General features: G+C 53.4%; 1 protein-coding gene across 1 annotated transcript; it reads right to left on the reverse strand.

Annotated features, from left to right (window-relative positions):
• Positions 1-837: 837 nt before the first annotated feature.
• Positions 838-10,417, reverse strand: PELI3 (pellino E3 ubiquitin protein ligase family member 3). Its single transcript, XM_003798348.2, has 8 exons — positions 10,319-10,417; positions 9,036-9,188; positions 8,455-8,526; positions 6,338-6,467; positions 5,646-5,747; positions 4,216-4,410; positions 3,714-3,902; positions 838-2,527 (listed from the first exon to the last, which is right to left on the reverse strand). The coding sequence occupies exons 2-8, from the start codon at positions 9,185-9,187 to the stop codon at positions 1,958-1,960; spliced, it is 1,410 nt and encodes a 469-aa protein (XP_003798396.1). The 5' UTR covers position 9,188; positions 10,319-10,417; the 3' UTR covers positions 838-1,957.
• Positions 10,418-14,829: the final 4,412 nt, after the last annotated feature.

The following is a 14,829-nucleotide window of genomic DNA, read 5'->3' on the forward strand; positions in this document are numbered from 1 at the left end:
GTGGCCCTGGGCAGATCCCTTCCCTTGGAATCTGTGCTAAGACTCTTGACATCTGTCTTCCATTGGGGACAATGCCTAGGTCAGGCCTGTACTCTTGAGTTTTCTCTTTTCCCAGGAATGGTCTGGGGGCAACCTCAGTAACACTCCCAGTTTGGCCATCAACTCACAGGGAGAGGTGACTTATAGCCAGAATGACTAGAGGTCCAAGTCAGATTTGGCCTCCATGGCATCCATCCCCACTCCCATTCCTTTTTTTCTGCTCCTATCTACACTGTGCTCACCAGTTGTCAGGCATTTTCCTGCTATACCATGCTGTTTCCCTTGCCTGAGCTGCCTTCAAACTTCTGTCCTCTGGAGACACTGCCACTCACAGTGTGGCTCAGGCTTCAGGTCCTATGCCTTCCTCCTCAGAATGCCTCCTGCTTGGCTAATGGTCCACTGCACCCGCCCATGCAGGGGTCAGCATGGGGTCAGCTTCCAGCACAAGTACATGCAAACCCCTCCTGAGACCAGAAGCTCCCATATGGACGCAAGGACTAGCTCACCATGGGGCCGCACAGGGCTGTGCACTGGGCAGGTGGGTATCCACCAAGCACATCTCAAAAACCCTGCTCACTTCTGCCCCTCTGCAGGAGGAAAGCAGCAGTAGTGGCAGAGGGCAGGCTCTGGTGCCAGGCAGGCAGCTGTGGATTCCAGTTCTGACTTGGCCACTTTCTGGCTGTATGACTTAGAACTCATGCCTTAATCTCCCTGTAAACACACATGGCAACACCTCCCTTCCTGGGGTTACTGTGGATTAAACAACAAAACCTCCGAGAAGCAGAGCCCAGAGCCTGGTGAGTGCTCAATGAGCATCGTTATTATTATCATTAGCACAGTGCAGGGCACAAAGTGGGCATTCAGGAATGATAGCCCTTGTGTCACAGCCAACTCTCTGGACCTGCATGTCCCCTCTCCTCCCTTTGTTGACTCCTGACTATCCCCAAATGAGGTTCAAAGTCCTCCATCCAGCATCTTCCCAGGTCCACGCCCCGACCTCTTACTCCAACCCTTCCTTGCCCCCTGTAGTCCATGCTCCAGCCACCCTGAATCTGTCCCTTGGTTTCCTGTGTGCAGGCACCTGCACTTGTGCAGGCCCTCTCTCTGCCTTGAGCACCCTTCCCATAGACCTGAAAGATTCTGAGCAGCCACTGAGGCTGATCTCCTAGCCACTTCCTCTGTGAAGTCCCAACCCTGGCTGCCAGTGAGGACTGCCCCACAAGCCCTGACCATTCTCTGACCTTAGCACACAGGAAGCTGTGCTGTCATTTGGTAACCTTGTTGGTCCTCCACTAGACTGTGAACTCTGCCTGGGAGGGGAGGGGACCATCTGATTGTTCCTATGTCCCAAGAGCCTACATGGTATGGAGTCCAGCCCTCAGCAGCTGTCAGAAAATGCCAGTCCCAGCCTACCATCAACCCAGCGCTGGCTTAGGAGCTGGCAGCACTGCACACATGCGGGACATGTGGGATTTGTGAGGGCGGCTGAGCATCAAGGTTTATAGAAAAACCCAGGAGGGCAGCAGGAAGGACGAATATCTGGAACCAGGTTGGCAGGCTCAGGGCGCAGACAGCCTAAGCTGGGGGTCAGGGGCCCTGGGCCCCTTCACCCCCCCAGGGGCACACAGTGTAGGCGGCTTGATGTGGGACGGCCCAGGGTGGGCAGGGACACGGGACTGGACTTCCCTCTATCAGCCCCAGGCAGAGCTGGTGCTGAAGGCCCCATCAGTATGATGGCGGTATAGAGATCCTGGGGACCTCCAGACTTAGGGGGGAGGGGCACAGCCCATCCAACATGTCTATCTGGCATGGTCATGTGCCAGCAGGTAGTATCCCACATGCAGAGCTCCCTCTGGGCTGCAGGAAGTGGGGGGCCTGGGTGGGCAGGTGGATGCAGCAGCTGGGGGCCCCAGGGAACCTAGTCTAGTGGCCCCTGGAAAATGAGGCGGACGCAACCATGCTCACCAGTGAGCCAGGCCCCACAAAAGGGGCAGGCGGCATGAAAAGCATGGGTGCCATGGGGCAGCGGTGTCTGGGCCCAGTAGCGGGCAGTCTTCTCAGAGCAGACATGGCCACAGGGCGCAAAGGCATGGCTGGGGGGCCCAGGGTCCAGGCAGAGGCCAGCCTCCTGGCCAAGCCACAGGGGCACATAGGGCCCCACAAGGCGGCAGAGAGGACATTCACGCTCCTGGGGCCCCCGCTCCCTCCGGCAGCCCCAACCATGGTAGCCATGGACATGGCCACAACGGACATAGACCCAGGGCTGCTGCTTGTCAGGCGCGGTGCGGCCACGGGCTGGACTGGGGAAGGCCAGGGTGCTCAGCCCCACAGGGCACTGGGGCCGCGCTGCATTTGCCTCTTGGCGCTGGGCCTCCAGCTGCTTCAGTGTGGGTGCCCGAAGCAGCCCTGCTGGAGTGCGCCACAGCAGTGTGGCCCCGCACAGGTCAATGAGGGAGCCGTCCTGCAGCACGTTGGATTCGTTTTCTACCTGCAGAAGCAGCAGAAGGGTCTTACTGTCCCAGAGGCCACACAGCCAAATCGCCCATCTATCCCGCTGAGCCTCCCTAGAGAGGCCACCCTGGGTTGCTCTAGGCAGGGACTGGCCCTCACTCCCAGTGGGGCACAGGCCTTGGCTTCATCTGTCAAATCAGGAGGTCTGGACCAAAACAGGGTTTTTCTAAAACTGTTTCCCAAAGTTCTGCCCTTAATGGCAGGGGCAGGGAACACCTCTAACTGGGAATGCTGGATACTCAACCCAAAGCAACTATCCCAGGGATTATGGTTAAAAGCAAAAACCTTGGTGCTAGATTGCTGGGTTTGAGTACTGGTGTCACTGTTTACTAACTCTGTGTCACTGATTGAGCAACTTAGCCCATGCTGTTTCCTCACCCTCAAGATGGATGCCTCCTCTCGGGATCTGAAGAGGTTTTCACGAAAATTAGATGAGTCAATCAGTGTGACCCCTCGGGAAGCTGCTGGGCACACAGTGGGTGCTCACAAGTACATGCTTGTGAAATGTTCATGTGCACAGCGTTAAAAAGTAACACTTCCCCAAGTCTCCCAGTTGAGTTGACCCTCTTGTCTAGAAAGACAAGACATGCTTTCCCTGAGGTTGTGAGGGCTGTGCTTACACCCAGGAAGAGCTCTGCATGGCCCATTTGTGGAGCATGTCCAAAGGACCTTGGGCAAGCCCCTGCCTCTCTAGAACTCACTCCTGGCACAGTTCTCTGATCTGTACCCTGTGGCGCTTCCACTGCCACCTTCCCTGTGGGGAGAGAATAAAGCTAAACCTGTCTAAACGTGACAGATACTCTGCAGACGACTGATACCCTAGGCTACAAACTGCTCACACATGGGCCAAGTGTCACCCTCATTAGAGGGTGTAATTTTTTTAAGCTGCTGGCTGTCTGCACGCTGAGGTGTGTTTGTGTGCACTCTACTTCAGAGTGCCATAGAGACCTCCCTAGGGACATGGACTACCCTTAGGGATACAGGTCTTTTCCTGACACTGTGGGGCAAGTGGCACATGACAAGAACTCCCCAAGCCTGGGAATTCTCCCAGGTGAAGTTTGCTGGGGTTCCCTTGGGCAGAGATGCTGGAGATCACTCTTGGCTCTGGCAGGGGTATGGGTAGACTGGCAAGGATCAGGGTGGGAGCAGAGCAGGCCACCTACCAGCTTCCCCCGCTGCTGGGCAGAGCGGCTGTCCCGTAGCGTATATACATTCCCGCAGACCGAGATCTCTCGCCAGACACCCGGAGCTGAGTCCTCGGAGAAGCCACCCGCTGGGTGCATCACTAGGACTCCATTGGTAGTCAGGCCATCCATCAGGCCATCAGGGGTCCGCCATTTGGCTGCCCGTTCCTGGGACCACATTAGGGATCAGATCACACCCCCGAGAGGCCCCTAAGCAGGCTGCATGTCTGAGGTGCTGCCCCTCTACCCTCAAGTTCAGAGGTGGTCCAGAGAGGACAGGCACTGGAGCCATGACTTGGGTATCCCCTGACCTCTCTGAACCTCGCTCTGTTCATCTGTTCAGTGGGGTTGCTAATTCCTGCCCAGGTCATCGTTAGGTTTACTATGGGCTGATCCATCACCCTAGGATGCTGCACCTCCCCAGCCTGACCTTGGCTCACTCTTAGATGAAGAGTTGGTCCCCTCCTGGGGGCTCACTCACTCCAAGGAAGATGTTGCTGGAGGCATCAAAGCCAGCAGCATAGATGCGGGCTGTATAGGGCGGCCGGCGGTCACAGAGGATGCGGCAGGCATAGCGGGAGATGGTGCTCTGGGCAGAAGGACCATCAGCAGCTCCTCCTCCTGGGGACGTGTCTGTTACCACAAAGTCGATCATGTTCTCCGTAGAGCGGCCGATCTATGAGGAAGTGCAGGAGGTCCTGGGATTATATGAGCATGGGAAGCCTCCTGGGCTTCCCACTCAGCAAACCAGTAGCTGCTTTGCATGCACGACCAGATGATGCGCCCCCTAGCCCCTGAGCAAGGGGTGGCACTGACTCCCTGGCCCCCCCAAAGGGCCTCCCAGGTGGGGTCTCCAAGTCCATCAGCCATTCGCCTGCTCTGTCACCCACTCAATAAAAAATAGTTGATTTGCTGATAGATCAGTAGAGGGGTACTCAAACATTAGCAGCAAATAGTGAATGTTTAGTAAGTATTTATTATCTGCCAGGCACCACACTAAGCATTGTTTTTTTTTTGTTTTTTTTTTTTAGAGACAGAGTCTCACTCTGTCACCCTGGATAGAGTGCTGTGGCGTCACAGCTCACAGCAACCTCCAGCTCTTAGGCGATTCTCTTGCCTCAGCCTCCTGAGCAGCGGGGACTTCAGGTGCCCACCACAATGCCTGGCTATTTTTTTGTTGCAATTTGGCTGGGGCTGGATTTGAACTCGCCACCCTCGGTATATGACGCTGACGCCCTACTCACTGAGCCACAGGCGCTGCCCCCATTTTTTTTTTTTTGAGACAGTCTCAAGCTGTCGCCCTTGGTAGAGTGCCATGGTATCACAGCTCACAGCAACCACAAACTCTTCGGCTTAAGTGATTATCTTGCCTCAGCCTCCCAAGTAGCTGAGACCATAAGTGCCTGCCACAATGCCTAGCTATTTTTGTTGTTGTTTTAGCTGGCCCAGGCCAGGTTTGAGCCCACCAGCCTTGGTGTATGTGGCTAGCACTCTAACCACTGAGTAATGGACATGGCCCTACACTAAGCATTTTATGGGCAATGCCTCGATTAATCTTCTCATGGCATAGGTACTGTTATGGGCCTCACTTTACAAATGAGGAAACCAGGCTCAGAGAACTTAAATGGCTCTTGCCAAAGTCACCTGGTAGTTATGTGACAGAGCAGAGATCTGAATCCAACCATTACGACTTTTACACCCATACTCTGAACTCAAAGTATGGCTTCCCACAGTCTGGAGGTCTTGATACAACCACAGACTGGCTACGTGACTCTGAAGAATGAACAGCTGACTACACCGAGTGCCCCCAAAGCTTCCTTGCCACAGCCTTCTACCCTGCAGCCCCAGCCTGGAGCACCCAAACAGCCCGGAGGCTCCAAGGCCAGGAGGTCTGTGGGAGGGCTGACATACCTGGAACATGTCTGTGTCACTGTCATGTGTGTACTCCACGATGACCGAGTGGCTCCGGGACAGTGTGTATGAGATGCTGTGTTGGCCTCGGTTACTCAGTGCCTGGTGGGAAGAAAGAAGTCACTTTCTGGGGCATGTGGCCACGAGAAGTGTGAGCCTCTAAGCTGAAGCTGGAGTTCAGAGCCCAGCAGGAAAGGGAGGATCCAAACTTTGTAGAGGGTGTACCATGCAACAGCAGCTTTATAACTGATTTAACCCCTACAGCCACCCAAGAATGGGGTTGTCAGTCCCACTTACAGCTGAGGGAACTGCAGGTCAGTGGAGGACTGACCTAAAGGCACACAACTGGAAATAGCAGAGGCTGAATCTAACCCAAATCCTCTCAAGCCAAAGGTTTTCCCTCTGCTATCGTGTGTGATGGTCACAGCCCCCTCTCTGAGCCTCAGCTGCCTCTAAGAGGATGCTACTCATTTCCATCCAATGAATGGAGTCTGATGGTCAAGGAAACATACTGCAAAGGACTGTGAACATTGCAAAGGATTTCCCATCGCTGCCCTTTCTCATGTAGCCCAGTAGGCAGTGAGTGATGACACAGTGGCCCCCCTGCTCCAATGGGGCTTCAGGCAGGGAGGACTGGGAAGGCTGAAGACCTGGGGGTTGCACAGGGAAGGCAGGTTTGGTCAGATGCTTGCCTTGGAGATGAGTGGCGTGGAGATGTGGTGCATGACGTCTGGCTTCACACCATTGGCATGTGGCCGGCGGCTCAGTGCAAGGCGGCTTCGCCGGCGGCCCTTGTCCCCACTTGCCAAACAGCCATTATAGCTGTGGGTGTGGGGAGTTAAGAAGAAAGGGTTGCAGGAGGAGAGAGAGGAGGAGAGAAAGTGAGCCTCTGATGGGACATGATGCAAACTGCCAACTTCTGGGCAGATCCCAACGTAATAAACATACTTTAGAACCACCCCAAACCAGAAGGCCCTACAATAGAAAATCAGTGTCCTGGGAAGCAGGGTGGATGCTGAACAACTTCAGAAGGACGTTCAGGCAATTGACTAAGTATTTCTCGCCTGAGCCACATCTGGGTGGGTGCTGGGGCTGTAGAGGTGATGCACGCTGGCCACTGAGTTATGTTCCTTCAGGGGAGGGGAACCTTGGCTGCTTCTGCAAATAAGGTGCCACCTGCCATGACCCAGGCATAAGCCAATATGCCACAGGCCCAGAGGAGGAGGGAATTCTGTCTCTAGGATCAGGTTTCCAGGAGAGGAAGCATCTACTGGGTTTTGAAGAACTAGAAAGGATTCACCTGTAGCACATTGTTGTTTATTACACCACCACTAGATACCAAAAGAAAACAATAGATCCACAGTGCCACTACCTCTGTGTATTCATGCACTTCAAATCTCCACCTTTCTTTCCAGCTCTTGTCCAGTGTCCAGAGGGAGTGATTGTGAGAGGCAAAGGGAATGAGTCACAGCTTTGATAGCTGCCAGGTACTAAACCTGTGGGTTCCTAGTCCTCCACGTTATCAATCACTTAATGGAGTCTGTGCAACGTCCTGCCAGGCAAGTGTCTTCCTTCCCATGTTCCAAATGAGAGAAATTGAGGCTCAGGGAGGTAAAATGACTTGCCTCAGGCTAGGAAGTTGAAATGTGCACATCTGAGCTTGAGTCTGTCTGACTCTGACCTGGAGAAGCCCTTCTAGAAGGAGGCTCACCCTGAGCAAAGGCCCCATGGATGGCCAGGTCTGGTGAGATTGGGGAGCAGTGACTTGGGTGGTGAAGTGCAATAGGGAAGATGAAGGTAGTAGAAGGCTCCAAACACCAAGCTGAGGACGTTATTCTGTAAGCAGTGGGGAGCTCTGAAGGTTTCAAAGCAGGGAGTGGCAGCTGCCAAATATAGATGAGGACCACTTGAATTGGACATCTTCTGGTGAGCTTGTTAAAATCCAGATTCCCTGGCCCTGCTGAGGTTCTGATTCCATAGGTTTGAGGTATATTTTCAGTGTGCTCTGCAGGGGGCTGTGATGTGCAGCCAGCATGGGGCATCCCTGCTCTGCAGAGGGCTGTCAAGAGGGCCCACATCTTTCTGCCCTCAGTCTCCCCAATCAGTGGTCTTGCCCTCAGCTAGAAAGCAAGCTTTGCCTTTGGGATGAGAATCAGCGGCTTGTCCCATGTTAGCACTCCCAGGAGGGGCATCCATTTTGCTCTGGTGAGTTCTTTCCACATACTGGGAAAGTCTTGGGGTGGGGCCGCTCAGGACACAGCCTCAGGATGCAGATGGGCCTGGCTTAAATCCAGCACTTCTATTTATCATGTGACCTCTATAAACCAGGGCTAACTTTTCAGGACCTACCTCACAGGTTCATTTTGCTAACTAAATGAGATAAAGCATTTAAAAACGCTTGGCAGAGAGCTTGGTGTCTATAGCAAACCCTCAATAAGCATAGCTATCATTATTTTCTTTAAAAAGCACATAGCACACATGTGTCAACGAACAGTAGCCATTATTATTTCTTAATAATTATTATAATGAAAATATAGTTTATCAAATAGTTTCTTCAGGACTGGGGGCAGAGAGAAAGGCCCAAAGGAGACCTGGATGGAGGAGGTGGAGGAGCCAAGTGGCTGGTACAGGGGGGTATCCTGGTAAGACCAGGAGGGCTGAGGACTGCCTGACCACTGACTCATGTTGCTTTCCCTCTTCTGGCCTCAGCGTACACATGTGTAGTGTGAGGGTCAGCTGTGGCTTAGTGAAAGTGCACTAGACCTAGAGTAAGAAAGACCTGGGTCCAAATCCCAGCCCTGCCACTTACCAGCTGTGTGCCCTTGGGCCAGTCACTTCCCCTCTCTGAGCCTCGGTTTCCTCACCTCCTTCCTCACAGCATCTTTGTGAAGATTGAAATGAAATAATGTCCATGAAAGGGCTTGGCACAGGCCTGCCTCCCAGAACACTTGCTATGTGCTGGGTACTAGTCTATGTACTTTACAGAAATCACCTCACTCATTCCTTCCGGCAGCCCTCTGAGGTAGGGTTATTATCATCCCTATTTGCAAAATGGGAAAGTGGAGACACAGGGAAGTTCAGCGACTTACAGAGGCAGGATTTGAACCAAGCGGTTTTGCTGGAGAACCAAATTTCTTCACCCGACACCAAACACACTAGGGGCTTTATAAAAGGCGCAGTTAGTATCTTTTTTTCCTCATATGATCAGAAACGTGGGCAGTTATAGTTGTCTCAGTAATTTGTGAAAAATGGGAAGATAAAATAATAATTATGAATTGAAGTGGGTTTGATCGGTTTTGTCTTTCAGCTGGGAAGGTGAGGAGGGACAAATGGCAGAAGGCCCTGTGGGGGTGCCTGGTGCCCTACCCCTCCCACGCCAGGGATGCTCACCCCAGAACGATGAGCTCGCCATACTTGATGGGCTCCTCGCCTGGCTGTGCATCTTCACCAGGAGAGGAGAGAACACAAGACCCCTTGTTCCCAGGGTGCTGGAGGTCTGAGGTTCGAGGGGCCCCCACTTCAGGGTTTCCTTCCAGCACCATTCTGGGCAGAGTGGGAGAGAAAAGAGCTTTGTAGCTTCCCATCCTAGGCCCTCCACATTCCTAGCTCCAGCATACTGCAGGGCCTCCTAGGCTAAGGCAATAGTGACCTTTCACCACTGCTGTTGCTATGACAACTACTTCACCTCTGCCTGCCCTAAACTGACCAGGGATGCTGGGATACCGGGGAGTGGAGATGAGTGGGATGGTCCCAAAAGGGAGAGGTGGCACAATCAGAGGGTGATCTTGGGTTGCACCAGAGGGATGGACTAACTTGTGGTGGCCAGAGGGTGCTTTTGGCCCAAGATACCAGACTGGGATGTGCTTGGAAGAGGGGGATCCCATGAGTTGGGGGTCCATACTCCTCAATCCCAACTCAGTCCCTGGATTTAGCTCTTAGCCTCAGGACCGCAGAGCTATCTCTTCTGTCACGTCCCTTGGCTCTATCTATCCATCTTAATCTTTCTGCCCCTTTGCAATCTAGGCCTGTTTTCTCAATGACTTTATGTCCTCCCAGCCACTGTCCTTTTCCTTCTCTTCTTACCCTTTTCTCCATCTCTGCCTATCTGCCCATCTTCACCTCACCATCCATCTGCCTCAGTCTCCCCATCTTGACCTCGCCCTACGGCCAGGCCAAAGGACTCTCCCTGGGTGTGCGCCCCTCCCTCCCTCAGGTGTCTGCCTGCGGTCCCTGGGCCGCCCGGGTCTCAGGAGGCCTATGGGAGCAGGGCTTCCCCCTCCTGCTTAGGCTGCAGCAGAGCTCGTCTCCCGCAGGCAGTCTGTTTGGAAAATATCCCCGCGTTGGAGGGACTGCGCTGGGCAGGCCCGCGCCCCGCGCCCCTAGCCCCAGGTAGACATAACTAAGGCCCAGCGCATACGCAGATACACAGCCGCAGCCCCTCCACACGAACACGCGCGCGCACGCACACAGCCCCGCACAACCGGAGCCCGGCAGGCACTGCCCGGACGGGCGCAGAGCCCACCTCACACCCGCGACCGCAGGGACGCGCAGACGCGCAAACAGCCACAGGCGCCCGCCCTCAGACCTACTCCCGCCACCACCCCCAGACACGCAAACACGCCCCCCGCGCCCGCCCGGCGCAGCCCCCGCCCCCTCCGCCCCTGCAGCCTCACCTGGCCACGTTCCGGGACCTGCTGGGCGCTGCTCCCTCCCCACCTCGCCCCTGTTTGGCCCTAGGGCCGCTGCGGCGGGATGGGCCCGGCCCGCGGCGGCTCCGCGCTGCCTCGTCACGGGGACACCCGGGGCCGGGAAAGGCGGGGATGAGCCCGAACCGCCACGCTCCGCCCCCTGTCCAGATGCCCCGCCCAGTTGTCCACGCCCCCGAGAGAGTCCCGCCTCATCCAGACTCCGCCCCTTGCGGCGAAGCTTAGCCCTAATCGGCGGAGCTCCTCCCTTTCTGAGGAGACCACGCCCTTCCCTCGAGCCCCGCCCACGGACCCAGAGAAGCCCCGCCCATCACCCTGTCCATGGGGCTCCCCCGCCCTTCCTCTCTAGCTCAGGGACTTTCCAGTAATCTATGCGGGCCCCCAGCTTCAGGGTCCCCAGACTCCGCCCCAATTTCTGGGGACTTCGGAGTTCTCACAGAGATCCGACGCCCCCTTCCCACAGTAGGCCAGAGCCTTTGCTCTGGGCCTGACCCCGCCTCCTCCCACACGGCGAAGCCCTGCCACGCAGTTAGAGAAGCAGAAACTAGGAGAGAAAGAGAATACTAGAGCAGGCGGAGGGGGTGCGTGTCAGCGGTAGAGGCCGAGGAAAACAGCTGCAGTTGACCAGAGTTGCAGATCTGTCTTCCAGCCCAGCTGGGTCACTCACTTTCTTGCTGGGTGACCTCTTGTTGACACTGGGTCCTGCTGTCCAAGGGCACCCACCTTCTCCCCTCCTCTCGCCAGCATGCACACATTGAGATCTCACAGAGGGGAAGGCGACCTTTGGGGCAGCGCAGACCTTCTGGGATTGGGCTTGCAATGGATCTCTTCTATCAGCTGTTTGAGCTAATTAAGCCCTTTAGTCCTTGGGAGGCAGGCACAATAATTGCCCATTTTACAGATGAGGAGACAGGTTTACAAAAATGACTAACTCATTGTAGTTTCCTAAACTACAAGGCCAAGAGGGGATCTCAGCTGTCTGAATGACTCCTAAACCTCAACTCCTAATTTCCATACTTTGTCAATAAGGTTTGGGGGAGTCAGGTTGGAGGCTCAGAGGTGCAGGACAGGAGAAACCTGATGAGCGTCAAATAAGGTCCCTACAGTCCAGTATCTCTTGATCTTGAATTATAACTAAGGGCTGGGGTGTAGTTCAAGACCCAGTCTTTGGTCTTGGTGGGGGCAGTTATGAGAAAATCGAGGGAGCCTAAACAGAGGAAGTGGCTTTTGCCTTACATCATGAAGGCTATGTGGGAGTTTGCCCCTACCTTCCTGAGAGCAAGCCTCTGCTCCACCCCAACTTGTTGCATGGGAAGCTCCCAATGTACCGGACTCCTCCTGGTCTGGGCCCACTGTTCCACTAATTCCCTCACCTAAAAATCATCAAACTGGCTCGGCGCCTGTGGCTCAAGCGGCTAAGGCACCAGCCACATACTGAGCTGGCGGGTTTGAATCCAGCCCGGCCGCCAAACAACAATGATGGCTGCTACCAAAAAATGGCCGGGTGTTGTGGCGGGTGCCTGTAGTCCCAGCTACTTGGGAGGCGGGAGGCAGAAGAATCGCTTGAGTCCAGGAGTTGGAGGTTGCTGTGAGCTGTGATGCCACAGTACTTGGCCCAGGGTGACAGCCTGAGGCTGTCTCAAAGAAAAAATCGTCAAACTGCTTTGCCAGTTGTTTGGGGCCCAGCGGCTACATGGAACACAAAAGCAGCCAACAGCACATCCCCTAGAGAAAAAGACCCTCATCAATCAGAGGAAACTTCCTGAGAAGCCACCACCACGCAGGCCAGTCTGCTGGGCTGCAGCAGCAGATCATACTGTGCCACAGGATAGCTTCCGTCACTGAATGCTTCCAGTATGTCCACCTCCGTGCTGGGTGTGCACAGCCACCATAAGCTATGGGGACATGGGAACAATCTTGCTCCCTTTGTACCCCCAGCGTTCAACACATTGCCTGCCAGAGCAGGTCCTCAGAGGACATGTATTGGATTGCTGTTGTAATCCCTAGTTTCCAGATGAGGAAACTGAGGCTCAGATGGGGGCAAGAACTCGTCCAGGCCACACAGCGGGGTATGTGTGGATTGATGTGTCCTATCCCCAGAGCCCTAGTGTGGCTACATGACACCAGGCTGGGAGATTTCTCCTCCGGTTGAGCACTGGGATCAGAACTGCATAGTGGGCACCACTGTATGCTAAGGGGCTTTAGGGAGCTGGGAGTTGTCCTGGTAGGGGAGAGAAGGGAAGAGATGAGACATCACCAACAGACATAGATGCCCAAGTCCCAGCCAGGGCTTTTGGGTGTAGATCCAGCACTCTGTCTCAAGAATGGCAGCTCCTGGATCTTTCTAAGCACAGGTTCCATATTTGTAAAGTGAGGAGGATAACAGGACCTGCACATGGAAGAATAAGATTTACAGTATTGTCTCGGTGCCTGTAGCACAGTGGTTATGGAGCCAGCCACATACACAGAAGGTGGCGGGTTTGAACCCAGCTCAGGCCAGCTAAACAGCAAGGACAACTGTAACAAAAAAAATACCCGGGCATTGTGGTGGGTGCCTGTAGACCCAGCTACTTGGGACTACAACAGAATCGCTTCCACCCAAGAGTTTGAGGTTGCTGTGAGCTGTGACGTCTCTACACTCTACTAAGGGCAACATAGTGTGACTCTGTCTTAAAAATAAATAAATAAAATTAATTAATTAAAAAAAAAGATTTGCAGTATCATTCTGAAATTTCTTTGTTTGGCCCTCACTTCCCTCTCTGCAGTCTAGATTTTGTCCCTATTGCTTATAAAGACAGAAATGGGATAAAAATTTTATGTCTTTAATTCCTGGGTTCAAGTGCTTGAAGGCAAAGGACACATGACTAATTTGGAAAAAGCAGTTGCATATCTAGATAAGAAAAGATGTTGAAACAACAAAACAAACAAAAAGCAACAGCAATAAACTCTACCCCAGGTGGTATGGAGAGGGGGAGAGCTACAGTGCTGCCTCTGCCTCCAGGACCTCACTAGTGTGGGTCAATGGCTTTGGGTAAAGGTAGACCACTCAGGTGTATTTGGGGACCAAGAGCAGAGAAGAACTTTGCTTCGCTTCTCAGGCTATAGCTTTGGAGAAAAGCCCTGGGAGCAGAATGACAATAGCAGGGTGTGGCGTTTGTCCATGAAGTCCTAGATGCCCACGTGGCATGGGAAAGCCTTGAAATTCCTGTGCCCCAAAATTGCAAGGCTAAGGAAGGCTGGAGCATCCTAAGGGGTCTCACAGCTGACAGGACGATGGCTCAGTGTATCTGTGTAGACGAACCAGAGGCCAGTAAGATGTAGGTGTCTCAGGCAAAGCTGGCGATGAAAACAGGACATTGGTCTGTAGGCCTTTTGCTCGTCCCAGTGCCATGACTAGAGAAGTCCCCTTGGATCTGAATGGCCATTAAAAGTGGGAGAGAAGTTAGGACAGGAGCAGACTCAGAGTTTAAATTGAAAAGACTAAGAAAAGCTGGAACTTACTCAACTATCCTATCTTCTAGCGACTGGACAAAGAGAAGATGTTTAGTTCTAGAACAGGGGTAAGCAAGCTACAGTCTGTGGGCCAGAGCTAGCCTGTTATCCACTTTTGTAAATAGCATTTTATGGGACATAGCCAGGCCTGGTGGCTTGTGTGCTGAGCGCTCTGAGCAGTGGTGAGAGGGTCCTCAGGTGCTCAAAGTCTAAAGTATTTACTGTTCAGCTCCTTACAAAAAAAGTTGGTTGACTTTTAGTCTTGAAGATAATGGAAGTTATAATCTATGTCCCCTCATATTTATTTATTTATTTATTTTTGTTGTTGTTGTTTTTTGAAACAGAGTCTCTCTCTGTCACCCTGGGTAAAGTGCTATGGCATCATAGCTCACAGCAACCTCACATTCTTGGGCTCAGGAGATCTTCCTGCCTTGGCCTCCCAAGTGGCTAGGACTACAGGGGCTCATCACAATGCCTGGCTAGTTTTCCTATTTTTAATAGAGACAGGGTCTTACTTTTGCTCAGACTGGTCCTGAACTCCTGAGCTCAAGCAATCCACCTGACTCAGCCTCCCAGAGTGCTAGGATTACAAGCATGAGCACTGGGACTATTTTTCTTTTCTTAGAGACAAGGTCTCACTCTGTCACCCAGGCTGGAGTGTAGTCATGTGATCACAGCTCACTGCAGCTTTCACCTCCTGGGTTCAAGTGATGCCCCCTGCCTCAGCCTCCTGAGTATCTAGAACTACAGGTGCCACCACACCCATTTCATATGACTCTTTGTATAGTAAAGGACTGATGGCTTGAATATATGATACTTTTTTTTTTGAGACAGAGCCTCAAGCTGTTGCCCTGGGTAGAGTGCTATGACATCACAGCTCACAGCAACCTCCAAATCTTGGGCTTAAGCGATTCTCTTGCCTCAGCCTCCCAAGCTGCTGGGATTACAGGCGTCTGCCACAACACCTGGCTATTTTTTTTTTTGAG

This window comes from Otolemur garnettii, unplaced genomic scaffold (assembly GCF_000181295.1).
Source record: "Otolemur garnettii isolate 467f Iridium unplaced genomic scaffold, OtoGar3 scaffold00134, whole genome shotgun sequence".
NCBI classification, from domain to species: domain Eukaryota; kingdom Metazoa; phylum Chordata; class Mammalia; order Primates; family Galagidae; genus Otolemur; species Otolemur garnettii.

Coding starts and splice junctions, on each gene's coding strand:
- PELI3 (XM_003798348.2), bottom strand. CDS start 9,187: ATGGTGCTGGAAGGAAACCCTGAAGTGGGGGCCCCTCGAACCTCAGAC. Junction 4,411..5,645: donor GTGACACAGACATGTTCCAG/GTATGTCAGCCC, acceptor ACTTCCTCATAG/ATCGGCCGCTCTACGGAGAA. Junction 2,528..3,713: donor CCCAGCAGCGGGGGAAGCTG/GTAGGTGGCCTG, acceptor CTGCTTCTGCAG/GTAGAAAACGAATCCAACGT.